Source organism: Triticum urartu, chromosome 2A (genome assembly GCF_056163025.1).
Source record: "Triticum urartu cultivar PI428250 chromosome 2A, HENAU_Tu73, whole genome shotgun sequence".
In the NCBI taxonomy this organism is placed as follows: Eukaryota; Viridiplantae; Streptophyta; class Magnoliopsida; order Poales; family Poaceae; genus Triticum; species Triticum urartu.
The window spans coordinates 5,831,852-5,853,162 of NC_141874.1; the positions used below are offsets into that span (position 1 = coordinate 5,831,852).

General features: G+C 40.7%; 1 protein-coding gene across 1 annotated transcript; it reads right to left on the reverse strand.

Annotated features, from left to right (window-relative positions):
- Nucleotides 1-2,949: 2,949 nt before the first annotated feature.
- Nucleotides 2,950-4,198, reverse strand: LOC125540576 (zinc finger BED domain-containing protein RICESLEEPER 1-like). Its single transcript, XM_087539334.1, has 4 exons — nucleotides 3,840-4,198; nucleotides 3,301-3,728; nucleotides 3,120-3,214; nucleotides 2,950-3,027 (listed from the first exon to the last, which is right to left on the reverse strand). The coding sequence occupies exons 1-4, from the start codon at nucleotides 4,181-4,183 to the stop codon at nucleotides 2,950-2,952; spliced, it is 945 nt and encodes a 314-aa protein (XP_087395460.1). The 5' UTR covers nucleotides 4,184-4,198.
- Nucleotides 4,199-21,311: the final 17,113 nt, after the last annotated feature.

A 21,311-nucleotide genomic window follows, 5' to 3' on the forward strand; every position in this document is an offset into this window, starting at 1 on the left:
AAACCTATAAATGGGTTTCTCCTTCTTTTTTTTCTTCTTATACTCCTCATCATCAGAGTCACTTTTATGTTTTCTATCCCAGTCATCCTCTTCTGGCAGCTGCAAATCATCTTCATACACATCATCTGTCCCAGGAACATGCCTGTACTCAGCACCAATACTTTTGCCTTTCTCAATCAAAGCATCGTGCACAACAGCATCTACATTCTTGTCATACTCCTCATCATCCTCCTCCATTCCATAATCACTGTCATACCAAGTAGGATCTATGTCTGAATCACATTCATACTCTTCTTCTGAAACTTCTGAATTTTCTGATATATCTGCATCTTCTTGTTGCTCTGAATTTTCTGCCTCCTCTGACAGTTTCTCTGTTTTCATCTTCTTGTCCTTTCTAAGTGGACTAAATATAACTTTGGGTAGAACAGGGCAACCTTTGAACACAATGTCATCTTCCTCCTGCATCTCAGGTTTTCTGATATGCCTGACAAACAAAACCAGTACCTTTGAGTGAACAAAGGCTTTGGCCATCTTCTGACAGTGAACTTCCAGGATGATTTCCACCATATCTGCAAGTGTTTTTCCAGGTGGGCACCAATACATAATTTTCTCATGATCAGGATCATTCAATTGTGCTAGCATGTAGTAGATGTAGTCACTGCAAAAAGTTCTTCTGTCCAAATTGTCAAACCAACATATCTTCTCATCCAAATATGTCAGATTCACTCCCTTCCCCACAAAAAACCCACCATGATGCACCTCCACACTGAATTTCACTGATTCATAACCTACATTCAACAATGGACAGTGCATTCAATAAATACATTCAAAAAACACACTACTAACCCTAGCTGCTATCCTCAAAAATATTATGTGATACAAATCGTAGATGAATACCAACACACCCTAACTACTACTGCTCATTGAAGTCATAAAACTACTACGATGCTCCAGCGATCATCATCTATTGCCGAAGGGAGAAAACCCTAACTAAATTGGGGGAAAACTTACCGTATATCGGCCTCCCATGCGCTTCGGTCCTCAGGAGTGGCAACTCCATCGCCGGATCCACAGTCGTCGCCGATGACTGACTTGCCGCCGACCAGCTTGCCGTGCCAGCGGCGCCGCCTGTCTCCTCTCCCATCGGCGAAGAACACGAACATGCAGAGAACAGAGGAAAGGGGGGCTATGCGCCTTTTGCCCTGGATCCAGGGGTCTTTGTGCAAAAAACGATGCAGTCCAGAGGCCTCACGTGCGCCGCGCGTGACAGCGAAACAGAAAAAACCGGGCGACGACGCGGTTCAGCTGGTGTGTGTGACTTGATTGCACCCGTAACGCAAGTTCTGCGACGGGTTTTTCTGGTTTGCAAGTAGTGTGACTTAAGTGCACCGGCGGTGCAAGTTCTTAGACCGCCAGTGTTATTTACTCAACAAGGTCGGGGAGAATCCTTGCCTGGGGCAACTGATGCAAACGATGGTGTCTCGTGTGGATGTCATCTCCTCCTTGGAGGCGTTATCATTTCCTTGTTTGTTCCCTTCTCAGGCACCTGGGGAAGCCCTAGGCCAGGTTTACTAGGCCACATGAGAGGGCATCGTCTCCTCCTTGGAGGTGTATCCTGGGTGCCCATGGAGTCCACGGGAGTGGGAGCTGGAGGTCGTGATCTCGCCGATCTCTTCGGCGAGGCTTAGGCACATGGTCTCGTCGGTCTCTGCAGCGAGGCTTAGGCACTGTGTCATTTTGGTGATGGTTTCTGCTATGGGCATGAGCCTTTGGAGCGCAACATACAGTGCCAACAACACCAAAATCTAAAGGTATGTTTTATAAGATGACGATTTGACCTGTGAAGATGTACGGGCTAGAATGTTAGCCAACTAAAAGGCAAACTGTCTAACAGTTAGGTGTAGCATAGAAGCGCATGTTGAGATGGATAGCTACACAAGAAATGATCGGTTCAGAATGATATATGTGATAGAGTTGGCATAGCTTGTCCAACATTATTTTTGATAGTTTGGACATGATCCTAGTGCTCAACCATTATAGCTCAGCCTGGACACGATCCGGGCCGGTCCGGTCCCGGTCCGAGCCGGCGTTTGGACCGGCCGCCGGTGGTTCGGTCCGGACCGGACCGAACTGTCAAACGAGCTAGTATTCTAGGACCGGACCGTTGGGGTGCCAGCTCGGTCAGGCCCGAGAGGACCGGCCAGCTTTTAGCTCCTATTTGTTGCCAGGAAGTGTATATTTGCTCCTTTTAGGTCGTATTTGTTGCCAGGCAGTGTATGTTTAGGCATCTGCTGGTTTTGGAGAGTAGATTAATCAAAAGTACAACAACAACACTACTGTTAGCTACTACCTAGGCTGTGTTCTACTGTTTAGGCATCACATACTGACATGGATGTAATATGACAAGTCATCAGTGATCACTACAGTTTTCAGATAAGTTTGGACCGAAACAGCGGAAATATCACAGCCACAAACAACTAATTTGGACAGCAAGCACTGGACTAAATTTGGACAGCAAGAATAACTAAATTTGGACATCATTTCCTTTGTTTTCTGGACATCCACAAACTGATTTTGACAGAAAAGATGGCACAAATCAGGTTAAGCACAAATATCACATCCACAAACATAAGGTCTTATCATCATCGAACGACACGATTACAAACTTGCAATGATAATTCCAAGTCCATGTCAATTGACAAGTTGAACATAACACAAATGAGAGGTTCATCTCCAAGCTAGCAGTGACAATTCATAGTTCATGACTTGAAAGGTTCCAACATAACAGAAATGCAAAAGTAGCCTTCACATGAGAAAGATCACTTTGACATTCATCTCCAAAATAGCAAGATCAACATCCACATGATGAACGTCTACAAGTAAGATAATCAACATTCACATAAATAATACTTGGTATCGTATGACAAGTGAAACATGTAGGAAGAATAGTTACCAATCATTGATCTCCTCCACCACAATGGGTAACTTGATGTTCTCAACATCATCCTCTTCATTCTCATCCCTTGGCTACAAGTGTGGATGTTAGACAAATGCTCACATCACAAACAACAAGACCAAAAAAGAAAGAAAAAAAGGTAAGGAAAAGATGGCAAACATACCACCAGATTCAAGTCAACATGAGCACCCTTGATATAACTTGCACCACAAACTAATGCCTCCACCATAACCGGTTTTAACGAACTCCTATAGTCATCTAATACGACACAAGTTGACAAAATAGTTTGAGGATGAGAAGTTGACAAGTTTATAACCAAAGTTCAATAGTACGAGTTGACATACCTAAAATCCTCCCGGTCGTGCTGAAGGTAGATTCCGAAGACACGGAGGTAGCCGGGATAGTAAGGAACCTCCTGGCTATCTTGGCCATAATTGGGTACCTAGGAGCATTGTCTTTCCACCAACCAAGAAGATCAAGAGCCTTGTTGCGAGGGGCAACCTCATCCTCTAAGTAGTTCCTCAACTCACTCTTTGATATTCTTGTTGAACGGGATGATAAGAAGGACTCGTACCCAGCTTGAACCGGGATACTAGGAATGTTTGTAGAGGAAGATGAGCTTTCTCCATTTCCAGCTCGCTTATCTTGAGCAACACATTTGTCATACAAGGCCGCCAACTCTTTCTCCACGATTTTGATCTCAGATCTAAACCTCGTACTTCCTTCTCCATATAGTTCTCCAAAGGCCCACTCTATGTAACCCATCTTGTACCTAGGATCAAAGATGATAGCATTGGAGTGAATTAGAAAGCATACGAGTAAAAGCAACAAGCATATGAGTAAAAACAGCAACCATTGGAGTAAAAACAGCAAGCATGTGTACCGTGGATCAAAGATGGTTGCGATCACCATGGCATTGTTCTTTTCTTCCCAATATTTGTCAAACTTCTCCAACATTGCTTCACCCATTTCCTTGTAGTGGTCACTATCACTAGTCATTGCATGTTTGATTGCAAGCTTGACGCCAACAATGTATGGGTAGAAGATGTTCGAAATGGGATATAAACTTCCTAAAAATGCTTTTGTCACCTCAGCCAAACTCCCAAGTAATGGAGAGATAAGGTCATACATGTCCCACTCTGCGTTTGTCGGCGCCCAAGCATAGTTGGCAGTCGAACCAGCATGAGAGGTCAAGGCTTCCTTATATCCACGGGCAGTGCTAATCATCTTAAAGGTTGAACTCCACCTTGTTTTACAATCCAGGTGTAAATGATTACCAACTTTGACACCCAAGCTTTTGCAAGTGGCAACAAAAGCATGGAGACGAGAAGGTGACCTCTTGAAGTACTTCACCATCTCTCTCAAGCTGTTTATCAAATTATCTAAGATCGCTGTCCCATCTTGCACGACCAAGTTGAGGATATGTGCACAACAACGGATATGAAAATATTGGCCTTCGAAGTCCTTACCTACAAAATACAAGCATATGAGCATAAATAGCTTCTATATTAGCATATACAACAAGCATATGAGCATAAATAGCTTCTATATTAGCAAAACAGCAAGCATATGAGCATATATAGCTTCTATATTAACATATACAGCAAGCATATGAGCATAAATAGCTTCTATATTAGCATATACAGCAAGCCTATGAGCATAAATAGCTTCTATATTAGCAAAAACAGCAAGCATATGAGCATAAATAGCTTCTATATTAGCATATACAGCAAGCATATGAGCATAAATAGCTTCTATATTAGCAAAAACAGCAAGCATATGAGCATATATAGCTTCTATATTAACATATACAGCAAGCATATGAGCATATATAGCTTCTATATTAACAAAAACAGCAAACATATGAGCATATATAGCTTCTATATTAACATATACAGCAAGCATATGAGCAAAAAACAGGATACAATCATACCTCTCCGAAACAGGAACTTGGCCTTCAAAGCATCGTCGCACCATCATTGTTTGAAGCGTTGTCATGTGACGGACATAATTTTGGTCTCAATATTCCATTCTGTCACACACGCATAGAGAGCATCCGCAATGACATTTCTAGAGTGAGGAGGATCCAACTCTATGAAAGCAAGCACACGGGTTTGTAAGTTCCAATTCCCATCTATATAGTGTGCAACCACACACATGTAAGATAAGGTTTGGTTGCTTGTCCACAAATCTGTAGTTAGACATATGGAGCTCACACCCTTTAGGAGAGATTTAAGCACCTCTTTTTCGTTCTTGTAAACCCTCATGCACTCGGCTCGTATTGCCTTCCTTCCAATGGGTTTATAATTTGGATTCATGCACTTCATTAGAATGTTGAACCACTCATGTTCAACCATTCTAAATGAATACTCATGCACACATATCATCTTAGCAATAAGCTCCTTAACGATTCCTTGGTTGTACTCAATAGAGGGGTGCATTGTTGGACCACTTGTTGGACCATTGATTCTGCGCAGTTCAGGAGTTGTTTGGATGGCATTCCTAGCCATCTTGTCCCTTAAACCTTCACATTTTAACATATGCCTTCCAATAGTTGAGGTGCTGCCACCTTGCGTATACGCATACCTCTTTTTGGGACAATAATTACAAACAGCCTTCAACACCATCTCTCCGGGATGCTCCGTTGATGCCTCTTTGACCTTGTGAAAATGGGCCCAAACATCCGATGACATCCTAACAGGAGCATTGGCTCTTGGCCTCTTGTTCTTTTTCTTTTTCCTTTCTCTTGCCTCCTCCTCACTAGAAACAACATGCACAAGTGATTCCTCGGACATAGTGTCACCTTCTAGTTCATCAGCTGATTCCTTATACCCTTCTGATGTATCATCATCCGACATATCAGCACTCGCTTGTGGTGGGACTATAAACAGATTCTGCTCCTCATATTCCTCATCGTCCTTCTCCTCGTCCTCGTCCTCCTCCTCCTCGTCGTCTTCTACCACCTAACACACATGAGCACACAAATAAGCAAACAACACCTATAAGGTTATATGGAAATATGGCTACATCAAGCATCAAGTAAAGCAAACTTACAATAGTAGGTGCATGAGGCAACTCGGAGCAGGTTGCGGAGCCAGAGGCAGCGGCTTCCGCGGCACGCACGCCGGCACCGGTGCAGTCGGGGAGACGCGGAGGAGGTGGAGGGTGTCTTTTTAACCTACAAATCAACTCTCCCGCTGGGGCATTGGGAAAGTCTTTCGCCTTCCTAATCTGCACCTTAGGCTTCTTCTTCTTCCTCGGAACCGGCGGAGGCAGCGCCGAATCTTGCCTAATTAGGTAATTCACGCTCTTCTCCTTTGCCTTCGCCTTCGCATTCTCCTTACCAGCACCCTTTCCCTTCTCATTCCCCTTCTCCTTCACCATTATCTACAAAAAAACAGCACATAATATCTGCAGTCAGTACATCAATCAAGTGCAAAAAAATCATCTTCTTCTTTTTGTAGCATAGAAAATCATCTAGTACTAGTGCAAATAAACATAATTATCTCCTGACCATTATCTACAAAAAAACAGCACATAATCCCCTTCATCCATTAACATCACTCAATAAGACATAAATGTATTGCAAGGACTGGAGCTGTAACTAACTATTACCACATAAACCTGGATAAACTACCTATCGCCCTTAAATTAGTAGTCAATTGACCAGTAAAGTTAATAGATTTCTTACGAAATCTGAAACATAGTAGCAGCATCAGGTTGTAAGGGGCTATTGATACCGCTCAGCATAGGTTAAGTTCCAAAAGCAATTAAAGGTTGCAAGCACTTACCAAAGTATAGTAAACCAAACAAGCTATCATAGTCTATTGATGGTTCACAAGCACAGTGGGGAAAAGGTGCCTATTGATTACTAGTACTTCATTCCCATTCTCCTTCACTACATCTCCTGAAACTCTTGACTAATTATCTCCTGACAACTTATCAGGTCAAGCAACACCTGGTGCCTATATGCCAAATCCTGGGAATGCATCTTTCAGTGCTACAACTCAATCCTCTCATGCACAATTCCCAGGCATGTTACGCATGTACCATCTGCAGCAGCCTCCCTCAATCGTAAGTCCACATCCAATGGTATAGGTTAGAGAAAGATTACGTCTTCCTCTTCGTGGAGCTCGGTGAGGAACCAGGGAAGGACGGACCGACGGCATGCTGGCCTTGCTGCCTCCCCGATGTACACGTGCTCCTCCAGCTCGGACTCGGATGAGATGGCACCGTCGGTGAAGGGAGAGGCCGCGGGTCAGGCTGAGCCACGGGCAACGACGCCGTCGCCTTAGGGTTAGGGTTAGGGATAGAACAGAGGAGGAGGCACTGCCTCTGTTTGCAGAAGGAATCGAGCGAGGAGGGGGAATGGAATGAGGGGGGAGGGGGTTGCTCGGCTCGGGGGCTCGGGGCCTCGATCTGTTACACAGTTTATGGGCCTTGCGCCATCGGTCCGCTCGGTCGGCCCGGTTAAAGACCGGACCGGACCGAACTTTTTTCAGTCTGTTTTCTGGGCTCGGACCGGTATATTTTCCTATCAGGCCTGGACCGTGCGGGCCGGTCCTAAACGGGCCACGAGCGGGCCGCAAAGCCCGCTCGTGCCGTCCAAGTTGAATTATAGCTCACAAACTTCAGATTTCTTAAGCTGATTCCTCCTTCATTCTTCTGTTGGAACAACTTATCTCATCCCATCCAAGGAGAACATCACCCATCATTCTCCTCATGCCACCAGACTATCCTTGACATTTGCAAAAGACCAGCACATATCTATACCCCTATATAGTGTGCGAATAATTTTAAAAGATGGTCGTTGGATGAAGCCAATCCGACGGTGCAAAGATGGCAAATCCGAGCACTACTGGCCGTTAGATATCATTTACATTCCACCAGATTTTGCCACATGTACAATTTAGAAGACTCCATGGTAGAACTTAAGCATAATGCACAAACCTCAAAACACAAACACTTCTCCTTTGTTCTATAATCGTCCGTATCATAATTGCCCAAATTTTTTTCTACATGAATAGCCATTATTTGTTTTTACTTAATGCTTTACAACGCACAATTCCATGAATCTTAAAATAGATTAGTTTTTTATAAAAACTAATTGGTTTTGAATGAGATGAATTATAAGAATTAAACGAACATTTACATTATGCATATATGACTCAAAGCTAAATGCTATAATGTGGTATTTATTCATTATTTGGTTGTCAAATCTCGTGCGTGCAATGCACGTGTACCTTACTAGTGTCGTCTGAGATTTGAAACACACACATTCCATACATATGGAACATAGATGATTTGATCGGGACATCTTTACTGCCACTTGACAAGTCCTTCTTCGACCAATCCATGAAGCAGTTCTCACTGCTATTCTTGGTAGACCGAAACCTTCAGTTCTTCATATATCCCCAAGAGCTTTGGTTGCCTACCCAGCTTTTATACAACTGAATTTTTTTCTTCGAAAACTGGATAACCCTTATGTGGTTGATATTTTTATTCAAAGCCTACAATTTTATGGCCTTTCCTCAAGCCATAAGGAGGGACCTCAAAATTAGTCTTCAGGGTAGGGATTGTTTGTGTCCTGTTGTTCCTTATTTGTCCTGTCAAATTACGTTTTGATGTACTTTCTCACCCAGATAAGTATTGTACTATGAAGGTCTTTCCTCAAGCAATAAGCTGCTTTCGCTGAGCAATTTCCTTATAAAATTCACGTGTTTAACTGCTTAAACCGAAGGATTTCTTTACGAAATTCCTACTGTAACTGCTAAAAGCGTAGATAGAGCTAAAAAATCATACAGATTTTCCAGTGGGTATTTGATAGTTGCACCATCGTATGAAATTCGTGCTCAGCGTGCTATTGTAATTAATATGTACAAACTCTCGAAAGTGCACTGGGAAGGTTATCTAACAACAAATGTTGTGACTATACGATTAAAACAAAGGGTGTCTTAAAAAGTTCATTGTTTGGGTGAATGAAATTTTTAGCTTCTTAAGTTCATCGATTGGCAGGGTGGCCACAGGCACAACCCAAACGGAACCTTACATTTAAGCAGTCATCAAAACTTCTGCAGGTGTCGATTTCATGTACTTACATCAACCTTAGGTATTCACATATTATTAGAAAATGGGAATAATATTGCTCTTTCAAATGATGTTACTAGTATTGCTCTAGTACATTTCCCCCATAAATTGGGTCCCGCTTCGGTACAACTCCCTCATAAAACGTATAAAGGGTAGTATGGACTTTTCACAAGTCGTATCCATTTTATGATGGGTTGTCCAGTATAAGCGAGTTGGCCACGAGCTGCTGAGAAATAGGCAATTTCTCGATTAAATTAATCCACGAGTAAATCACTAGCATGGCATTGACACAAATAAATGCATACTGATATTCAGTCAAGCAAGCACATACTACGCTAATTGCAGAAAGATCTACGTATAACGCTAGCATGGCTAAAACAGAGAACAGTAGGAGCGGGATAAACGAGTTATACCCTCCAGTAGGCCATGCAGAGGCCGCGGCTTTGGTGGCAGCAGCGGCGTCCTCGGCGGCCTTCTTATCGGCTTCAGCTTTCTCGGCGGCGGCACGTTCGGCGTTGATGGACATGGTAATGATGAAGGCGACGCGGACGTAGAGGAAGTAGACGATTGGAAGCGAGCAGTCGCATAATCGCTGCCCAAAAACCTATTCGCCCCTCACCCCGTACAAGAACCAGAAGGGCGTGGTTTCAGAGACCTGCTCTCCCGTCGACCGTGTACTACTTGTGATTTCTTATAGTGCAGATTATATAAGAACAAACAATGACGTACATACATAAAAATATTTCTGAAAAAATCGAAAATATTCTTGAACAAAATTGTGAACAATTTGTAAAAGTCGGATATTTTTGAAAAAATAAAATTATTTATGCAACTCCAAACTTTTCTGAAAATGCAATAATTTTGAAATTCCGATTTTTTTTGGAAAAAGTGAAGAATTTTTTGCAATCCTAGCATTTTTTATAAATGTGAACAACTTTTGTAATCCTCAACAATTTATAAAAATGCAAACAAAATTTCAATATTCCATACAGTTTTAGGAAAACATGAAAAAATAATCAAAAACATGATTTTTCCTGAAAAACACACACATTTCTAGAAACTCCGACCAAAATTTGGAAAAGGCAAACATTGTTTTTGGATCAGTGAAGAATTTTGAAAGAAGAAACATTAAAAAAAATTCATTTGATGCATAGATGCAACTTGCATGCAGGCTAGTGACGGCGTAGGGTTCGTACAACGCTGTGCGGGCGATACCGGCCGATTAAAAAACAGACGAACGTTGCCCCTCCTAGACCTACTTAAGCTTTTACGTATTCCTACGTAACATCCTTCCACGAAAACTAAATGCCCCCCCCCCCCCCCCCCTCCCTCCTGATTTTCAGGGGGTGGGCCCGATGCCTTCACTAATATCCAATTAGCTGCTGCCAAATCATCTTTTACGTAAGATAAGTAACAATCTGCACGTAGATGTAGCATTGCTCGTCCCACCTCGCGACGCCAACAGGTCGTTGGCCACCGTAAATACCTTTATTACTCAAGTACGACAAGCATTGGTCTTCATTGAACCCATGTGCAGGATCTGGAGTGGCACTAGGAGTCTTCACCGGTTGCGAACTAGCGAAGTTTCCTACTGATTTTTCAGATTCTACAAAAAAAAATCTTTGATGTCCGATGTCTTTTTATTTATGTTTTTAACTCGCACATAGTTTTGTCACACAATATATCAAGTTTGGCTCTGCCAGAGGGGAGAGTCTGCACACGTTTTATTTCCGACTCCACGGAACGGGTCCAATTTTTTTCGCTCGTTCGACTGACCATTCGTAGCATGCACGCCAATGTTCAGTGAATATCGACACTTTATGTATTTCCTACTGTTTTTCCGGCCAAAAAACCCTAAAACACTGCCCGCACATGAAGCAACATGCGTTCGGTGTCCGAACTCTTTGAAACTTTGTGTGGGCCACCCGGATGGGCGTGCCCACCAGCTGGCAAATTTTTGTGTTCATCTGAAGATGAGCAAAATTTGACCTACGCCAGCGGAGGCCGTTCAGGTAGGAACAAATGGCCTGTCTGGAAGGACGTTTTTTTCGACATCCTTCACATGAAATATTTTTATATGACATTGTATCCACATGAGAAGCATGCACGCCAATTTTTAATGCATTTCGACACTTTATGCATTTTCTATGATTTTCTGGGCCGAAAAACCGTAAAACACTGTCCGGATGTGACACAACATGTGTTCGATGTAAGATTTCGTTCATTTCTGGCATGGGGTACCGGTACTCCATGCAAAAAAGAACGAAATCTGACACCGAACGCACATTGTGTCACATCCGGGTAGTGTTTTAGGGGTTTTCGGCCCGGAAAATCATAGAAAATGCATACAGTGTCGAAACGCGGCAAATTTTGGCATGCATACTTGTGATGGTCATTCTAGCCCACGAAAAAAATCTGAGCCTGTTTGAAAGATGTAAAGAAGAGACATGCACCCGAGGATCCCTTTTGCCCACACCGAAACCCCTACCTTCCACATGAAGTACCTGAGCGCAATCAAGGAATGTACCCAACTTCTGCTAGCGCGTGTGGGGCCCCATCCCAGTACCCCACGCCAAAAATGAATGAAATCTAACACCAACGCATGTTGTGTCAGGTCCGTGTAGTGTTTTATGGGTTTTCGGCCCGAAAAATCATGGAAAATGCATATAGTGTCGAAACGTGACAAATTTTGGCATGCATGTTTGCCATGGTCATTCTAGCCCGTGAAAGAAATCTGAGCCCGTTTGACGGATGTGAAGAAGAGACATGCACCCGAGAATCCCTTCCACCCATACCAAAATCCCCTGCCTTCCACATGAATTACCTAGGCGCAATCACGGAATGTACCCAACTTTTGCCAGTGTGTGGGGCCCCACCCCAGTACTCCACGCCAAAAATAAACGAAATCCGACACCGAACGCACATTGCGTCACGTCCGAGCAGTGTTTTAGGGTCATTTATTCATACTCCAAAAAGAGCACCGGTTGAGAGGAGTGTGACATGCTAGGGCAGACGAATGCATTCATGAGCATATAATTTTTCTAATTTTAAGGCTTATGTTATTTGTAATTTTTGTCATTATCAATCAAAATAAATGTTTTTATGTCCTAAACATTTATTGAAAATTGTCAAAAAATTGGATGCTTCTGTAGTTTATGATTTCTTGGCATTATCAATCAACATGATTTTTTTTGAAACGCAACCAATTTTTCAATTTATGAAAATTTCACGCATTTGGAAAATTAGGAAAAGGAAAAAAAGAAACAAAAACCAGAATATAACAGAACAAAAAATGGTTTTAAAAAACACAAAAACACTGACATGAATATTCACAAAGCTAGATTTGCCACATAAGTAGCCAGAAAGAAATCCTCCACTTTGAACTAACATATCTCTTTATATATTTTTTTGAAATGTTCATGGTTTTAAAAAATGTTATTCATACTTTAAAAAAATGTTCATAATTTTTTTTAAAGAATTATCAGAAATTGTTCAAGTTGGTCGAAAAGTTGTTGAATTTTCAAACACTATTCTATTTAAAATTTTATATAGAATTTCCAACAAATGTTGGAAAAAGTTGAAAAGGTGTCCGAATTCTAAGTTGGTGTTACCTCTGCCCGGGATTTTTAGGCTAGAAAGCTACCGGTGGAGGTCCGCTTTTGTAAGCAGGTTGGTTTTCCCTACACCTGAATTTAATAACCAATTTGTTAGTCAATGCAAATTAATTGCAAGTTGTTAACCGAAAGCTCGATTGGGGCCATGGGCCATGCCGCCAATATATATATATATATAGGTGCCTGGACATATGGGACACCTAGGTGCCTGGACACCTTGCCTCTCCGCCGTCGGATCGTGTTTATCGGCTGATTTGGAAACCAATATAAATGTATCAATTGCTAGTTAATTTGGCAGGTTTTAATTTGGGGACCATCTCATGCATCCGTGTCACGTGATATAAAGGCAGAGTATTAAGATGTCATAGGGAATAAAAGTTGACATTTATTACTTCCCTATATAGCATTTATTCCTTTTTTGTATAACAAATCAAATTAGGAGTGGTACGTATGACACATGATTTTATTGGATATATACGAACCCTGCGAATGTACGTAATTTTGTTAGTAGGTATTACACACCCGTATTAGATAGTTAGGAAACAAAATAAAATGTAATAGATTAAAAAATAAACTATTAGGTATATACGTACCTACATATGTACATAATTACGTTAGTAGGTATTAGATACCCATAGTAGATAGTTAGGAAAGAAAAACATGTACAAGATTTTGTTAACATGTATTATATACTCGTATTAAATAGTTAGAAAACAAAAAAAGAATGTAATATTTCACAAAATAATTTATTGAGTATATATACCCGCGTATGTACGTAATTTCGGTAGTAGGTATTAGATACACGTATTAGATAGTTAGGAAACAAAAACATGTACAAAATTTCATTAATAGGTATTAGATACTCGTATTAAATAGTTAGAAAACAAAAATAGAATGTAATATTTCAGAAAATAATTTACAGAGTATATATACCAGCGTATGTACATAATTTCGTTAGTAGATATTAGATACCCGTATTATATAGTTAAGAAACAAAAACACTTAAAAAATCATTAATAGGTATTAGATACTCCTATTAAATAGTTAGAAAACAAAAATATAATGTAATATTTCAAAACATAATTTACCGAGTATATATACCCGTGTATGTATATATTTTCGTTAGTAAGTATTAGATACCCGTATTAGATAGTTAGAAAACAAAAATAAACATATTAGATACCCGTAGTAGTTCAAAAAAATAATTAAACATTAATACGATTTATTGTATAGCAAGTGTTGCATGTCTAATAGTGAAAAATGGAAACAAAAAGGAACTATGGAAAGTCTTGCATGAAGAATAGTTAGGAAACAAATCAAACAGTCATTATGTAGCGCTACATACCTAAAACAATCAAGGTGCCCGGGCACCTAGGTGTCCCAGATAATCAAGCGTGGTAAAAGAAAAGCGATGCATGCGAGAGCGTTGAGGGATGCGAGGCAATTTGGCAATTAATTTAGGCTAGTTAATATCCTTCACTCGTGCTCACTAATTGGGCAGATTCAAAACCAAAATCTCGCGCCGATGTGCCTTGGTCTTGCCATCTTGGCAATCCTGTCGGTTGGTCCAATAAATTCGGACGCAGTAATTCTTAAGTTTCCAGCCTCTCTTATTTTCAGAAAGACGTGTCAGCTCAAGGGGTCAGCCTCTTAGCATCAATTGCTAGAGGTCTACTGTTCAATTCCTAGCACCGGATAATATAGATTTGTTTTATGAATTTTTACACCCCGCAAACAACGCACTTCCTACAGGCTACAGCCGTGACCAATTGGCGTACGCCCTATACATCATTTCGGCAGGCGGGCGACGTAATTTTGGAAAAAGGCCATCCTATCCTTTCTTGTGAAAGGGTACGAAGAAATCTAGACCATTGATGTGTTTAAAGGGGTTGTAGGGACGCAGAAGTGAAATTTTCAGTGGTAGAGGTCTGTTTCCTTATCCTTGTCGTACGTTTCTATAGTCAAACAGGTCGACATCATGGGTGTTGACAATAAGGGATGCAAAATGTGGACCACCCCGTATCCAACTTTTGACCTGCTCACGCGAGCTTCAAGACCAACATGATAAACAACACTAGCCCCGCAGAGAAGAGAGAGAGAGAGAGAGAGAGAGAGAGAGAGAGAGAGAGAGAGAGAGTGGGGGTGGGGGGGGGGGGGGGACACTGGACTACAAACCTATATAAACTCGTGCCGATCCATCTTATTTTAGACAAGGAACTTGAGTAGTTTCACAAGTTACAAATAACTTGGCTAGAGATGGCATCGTCGTCGATCGGAGTTTGTTTCAAAGCTCGTGGTTTGGTCGTGTTTGTGCAAGCCATGCTTCTCATGTGCGTGGTGATCATGAGCAGCAGCTACACAATCCATGGCGCTGGCCGAGGTATGAGTTCCAATTTGTTTTCCTGTATATTTAATTATTTTCTGGAATACTATACATGTGTTTATTTTGAATCCTTTTTTGTTCTAACTAGATAATACCCCGCGCGTTGCTGCGGGAATTGGTTACAATATATTTTGATGAGATTTAATTTTTGTATACATGAATATTTGATTGGCAGAGAAGTAAAACTAAAAAATACATACAATTTATTTTACTATTTAACTGTTAAGATTACATGTGTACATGTTGAGAAAAATATATTACTGGAATAATCTATTTAGTTATATAGAATATGATGGTGCACCAAGCATTGATGTGGTACTCTTCGCTTGCATTAAGGGTCTTGTTTAAGAAAAAGAAATATAAGGCTAAATTGGCACTGACAATTTCAACAACAACAATGTGACATGGACAGAGTATATATCAACTTTTCTTGCACAGAGGGCCTACCAGGCAACATCAATCATAATTAGGTGAAGTCAGCACATCAATTATGTATGTTAACAAAATCGTGCATTTTTTATTTATCCCTGTAGTTCCCATGATTGTCAGAGATAATCGAAATTAAATGGTGATGTGACTGATTACAACTTTCCTGCTGCAAAGAACTCTATTATGTCATGGCTTCCTCTTGTGGTTGTACTGCAAATTCTTTCCCGCAGACTAAAAAAACGAAGTTGTATAGATGTAACTGAGGAGGGTGTTCTCATAATCTATACTTTAGCATAGAAATACTCCACTGGAAAAGTAAGGAATTAGCGTAAGGCCCTTGTATATGCACCAAACTTAATAATTAGGCTTGTTAGCTTACAAAATATGACAAAGGGTACAATTCCACATAAATATAGTTATCTGAGTACACGCAAAATCTAACTGACAAAATGGAGATTGCAGGACAAGATGAGTGAGAGGACTGCATCGGACATCGTTCGCCATGAGTTTAGTACTCACAACAAAACATTAATCGCTTCCTCCCATTAAATCCAAACTCTTTTATCCAGTACATGAACAAATTGAATGGGTACGAAGCAGGTGTCCATCGATTGGGAATTAATAAACACATCATTATTCTGAAGGAGTGAGAATCGCTGATAATTGAGGAGAGCGTACCCGTAGCCGACTGCTGATCTTTGGCAACCCCTTGGTAGGCAGCATGAGAACAGAACACATCAATACTATTCCTGAAAAAAGCATGAGAAAATTAGACATATACTATTAGCAATCAAACACATGTCCAGGACTCCCGGCAACATGTCCAAGACAACTGAAAGAAAATGAAAATAGCATTGTATAATATATGAAGAGCATGAGAACATATACATAGGTAAGCATTGAGATCCATATTCCCATGTAGTTAAAAATGACAATCACATGCAAGCAACTAACCAATAATCATAGAAGGTATTACTTTGACAATACTTTCAGTTAAGCGGCCGATTTTATTTGAAGCAAGGGCAGATAGGAGATCAAAATGGACTCTCTGCAGAATATTCGTGAAAAGAACAGACTAAATTCATGCAAACTGATAAAAGTATTTTCATGTGGCCATGATTCTGACCGTCAAGAGGGCAATACTGAATGCCTTTACTGAACCTAATTAATCTTCTGCTTCATCCATACTCCCCTCTTTAATTAAGAAACTGTTGGGAGATCGACAAATAATAGATACGAAGAGATCGACCAGTGGACTGCTCATAAAAGTATAGATCCAAACTTCTCTAAACAAAACCCAATGCACATGTATGTGCAAATGCAGCAGAGCAGATCGTTAAATCATAATATGTGATGGTTAATTGGTTACTAATTCAAGATCAAGTGCAATATGTCAATAATGAAATTATTGTCCTTTAGATTCCAAAATGAAAAAAGAATTAGGGAAAGGGTCATGCATTACCCATTTAGCTTGCACACGGTAACATTGACACCAACAATAGGAAGGAGTTCAGTTTGCACACTGCAATAAAATTCCACGTGCTTAAGGTGGCGCTAGCGGTATTGAGAAGACAGGAGAGACATGGGTAAGGAAATTGGTTTGGTAGTACATGCGAACAAATCTCAACTGCAAATAGGGCTTCTTCTTCCTCTCTCACCTCAAACCATGCCGACCGGCTGGCCGTGCTCCAGGCCGGAGGAAACGGAGGAGGTACTGAGGGCTGTACCATGGGCGGCGGCGGCAAGATTCTTTGTGATGCCACGACTATGCGGGGTGGCGGGCATGTGAAGCCGAGGCAGAAGATTGATGGTGGTCATCCAAACGAACCCATGTGGGAGCCAACGAAGAACTATTGGCATGCAGCGGTTCCATCCAGGCACGATGCGGTGGCGCTGCATCCAACCCAATCTTGGCATGAAGGTCGCTCGCACCGGAGCTCAGTTTTGACAGCCGCAACTCTATAAGAAATATGTATGTGGGAAGATGAGATGCGTGAGGAAGTGAGAGATGATGCATCTGTGATCTTCTTCCAGTTATAAAAGGAATGCATCATATGTTACGAATAGGAAAGGATGGATAGCTTCGAGGACAGGACTCCAAACGCATCAAGTAAAAACTGAATTCTAAGTAAATGACGAATCGTTTTAGTGACCAGAGTTTGCTGCGTACTAAAAAAATCTTGTGAAAATGATGTGTCGCTTCGCTGACCTGGATCTTTACGTACTAATGAAAAACCGAGTCCCATGATTTGTTGATGGAATTGTGTGGGCGCCAGCTGTTGGGTTAGTGATGATGTGGCTGCATATAAAATCAGTTTTTGCTTAGATGGCATGGTTGCTGATGTGGACAGCTTGCATGTTGAGATAAATGAGGTAGTGGGGGTGAACTTTTTAAGTATATAGAATTTGCTCCCATCTATATTTAATTAGTTTGTGCTTTGATCTTTTTTGCCTATGCAATCCCGCGACCGTTCTTCCGCGAGCCGAAGACACCGGAAGTGCACCTACCAGCAAAATGTCTCGTCCCGCCTTGCCACTAGCGGGTGAATCAGCTTCGTCTAGAAAACAGAACAATAAGCGAGTTGTTGAATAAGCAATAGGGAAGCATCCTCTATGGGCGCATGCATGTCGTGTATGGTGATATCAAGCATCTAGCTGATACAATATCTCAAAAGGAAGTTTACACGTAGTCAGCAAATATATGTAACCACCATGTGTTGTGTGAAAAACATTCATGTGAAATCTATTTATTTCCGCATCGTTCTCCACCGACATCAAATGTGATATCGATCATGTTAGCTTGTGGTTCTCAAAAGTGCATTACAGAGTCAGCAAATATATGTAACCCCTGTGTGTTGTGTCTACCGAATAAAACAATTTTCATGTGAAATATATTTACTTCCTCGTCGTTCTCCACCGAAATGAAATGCTTTACATGAAGGACCTATGATTTCCTCTGAACAACGAGGCGGCCCGAGATTATCAAGAGCTACCCAAACATAGTTCGGGCTACTAACTGCCATGCATGCTAGATTACTCAAAACAAACTATTCTAAAGTTGATTTTGAAGTTCCCGTGCACTGAAAAATTGTTACTCTTTCCTTCTTGTTGCGGCAGCTAAGGCAAAGTCCTCATCCCCTCTAGGCTCCAAACTGAAGGCTTAATTTGACGGCAGAGGATGAATAGTATGATGAGCAGTGTCTCGAAGGAAAGGAGAGGAGCGTTTTCCATCAACTTCAGAGGGCTGCCACGATGGTGTGTCGCACCATCCTTATGAACTAATGCTCCACCAGCTATCCTTATTTTGCATGGATTACGTGTAATCTTCTGCAACTATCCTTATGAGGGCATGTACAATGGTGCTATCTTAGGAATGTCACGTATGATAAATGATGACATGGAGGAGAGATAACTCATAAGAAAAGGCTTGTCTTCTCTTATTTAAGAGAAGACAAGAGGTGATCTCTTAGCATAATATGTCTCACCACATTTTTAAGAATTGCTAGTTATTGAAAATAAGACTAAAAAATGACCCATTGTAGACAAAAAGTTTTGTCATCTCTAAATCACATGCAAGACTTAAGATAAGACTATTTTATCAACCATTGTACATGCCCTGAACTACTGCTCCACCTGCTAGAATAGAGTAGATCCCGCCGTGTGCTTGCATTTATATACTACCAAGTCACATCTTTTTTATTTTTTGCCCAAAGGAGAAACAGCAGCCTCCATCTCTCTGTATTTCGGCCCAGGATAACTAGACCATCGCATGCACATAGGCCCGATTTAAGTGAGCCGAAAAAGGAAAAAGGCACATCAGCCCCAATTTTTTTGGGCGTCCCTATATCTCCCCTACAGAGAGCTAGCCAAAAATGCTACACACACAGACTCCCACCTCACGGACTTTACGGACCTGCTGAGTTGTCCTGTTTTAATTTGTCTAATTAATCTCCTTCTCCTAATTAACCACCCCCCCCCTCCCTGATTTTAACTGGTGGGCTGGGTGCCCAGGCCCGTAAACCCCCCGTAACTCTCCGTCGATGTAGCAAAGCCGGAGAGCTAGCCCAACTTCCGATCGGCCGAAGGAGCGAGCAAGATGGGCCAGCCCACGCACGCTGCAGGCCACAGCTTCTTTTTTTTCATATTTCATTTTTACTTTTGTACCTTTTTATGCTTTAAATTATTATATATATTGAAAAAACTCTAGTAAACACATTTCCAAAATGATGGTCAAGTATTTGAAAAATTTTCAACAGGTATTTGAAAAATATTGAACAACTATTTATTAAATGTTTTTTTGTGAATAACTATTTATAAAATGTTAATCAAGCAATCGGAGAAATGTTGAATGTGTACAGAAAAATTGTTGATCATGTAATAAAAATATGATGAAATCTTTTGATCATTTATATAAAAATGCTAATCAAGCATTTTTAAAAATAAATGTTGAACAAGTATTTACAAAATGTTAATCAAGCTTTAAGGAAATGTTAAATGTATATAGAAAAAATATATTAAATACGTGATAAAAAATGTGGACTGTCCCGTCTCCAAGTTTTGACCTACTCACGCCAGTTTCCAGATTAACATGATAAACACTAGCCCGGCAGAAAAGAAAAATAAATAAGAAGAGACTACCCTTACAACCCTATATAAACTCTCGCTGATGCAACTTATTTCAGACAAGGAACTCTCACAAGGAACTTGAGTAGTTTCACAGGCACTGGTAGAAAAAGGGCCTATAGTCCCGGTTCGTAAGGGCCTTTAGTCCCGATTCCTAAACCGGGACTAAAGTGTCGGTACTAATACCCTGACCCTTTAGTCCCGGTTCAATCTAGAACCGGGACTAAAGGGCGCGGCCACGTGGAGCTCCACCTTTAGTCCCGATTGGTAACACCAACCGAGACTAAAGGAAAATTTATGATTTTTTTTGAAATTTTTTTTGATTTTTTTTATTTTCAAACTTCTGAATTATTTTAACCTCTAGTCTGTAATCACCACCCCTCATCACTTCTCAATTTATCCTCTAATCACCCCTCATCATTCTAAGTCATCTAACTTCTCGAACGGTCACCCATCCTCCCACTCCCCCAGCCTGAGCACGCTAAACTTTCGGGTTCTATTCTCCCTCGCTCCAAGTTTGCACTTGTTGTTTTCCTGACAATAGTAAGATGTCAATCCTATTAAGCTTCAGGAATTTTGCTTGAGCATGAAGTGACACATTTCACTGTTTGAGTTTGAAACTATTGTTTTAAAAAACAATAATTATTTAGTAACACTAATATTTCTTGAATAATTAGTTTGACCACAGTTTGACCAGATTTGACCAAAATTGAAATAACTAAAATAATTATTTAGTAACACCAATATTCTAGAATAATTAGTTTGACCATTGTTTGACCACAGTTTGCCCACTGTTTGAATATTTTTCAATTTTTTCCACTCTAGATCTTAAAAGCCCCGTAACTTTTTTTCTATTAGGTTTTTGAGGATTTTGAAAATGTTTAACGGGGTTCCCCCCATTAAATTTGGATGTAACTTTTCGAGTAGATGATTTTTCATATAAAGAACTTTTTCATCCGAGTTAGTATGCAAAAGTTATGCCCATTTTTACAAATTTCAGAGAGATTTTGCAAATAAAGTCAAAATTCACATTTGCAAATTTTCCCAACAACTAGACCACATATCACATGAGAAACTTATTTTCTTTTATTTTTTTTGACATTTCCATTATTTTCTTTTATTTTTTTTAAAACTGAAAAGGCGATCCAAGGGGGGTAGAGTTTGAAAATGGGACCTTTAGTACTGGTTCGTGGCACGAACCGGGACTAAAGGTCTCAAC

What these genes read in the sequence shown, in the direction of transcription:
- LOC125540576 (XM_087539334.1), bottom strand. Translation starts at nt 4,183, where the DNA reads ATGATTAGCACTGCCCGTGGATATAAGGAAGCCTTGACCTCTCATGCT. An exon ending in GCAACCATCTTTGATCCACG is followed by an intron (nt 3,729 to 3,839) that starts GTACACATGCTT and finishes CTTTGATCCTAG; the next exon opens with GTACAAGATGGGTTACATAG. An exon ending in ATGTTGACTTGAATCTGGTG is followed by an intron (nt 3,028 to 3,119) that starts GTATGTTTGCCA and finishes CCACACTTGTAG; the next exon opens with CCAAGGGATGAGAATGAAGA.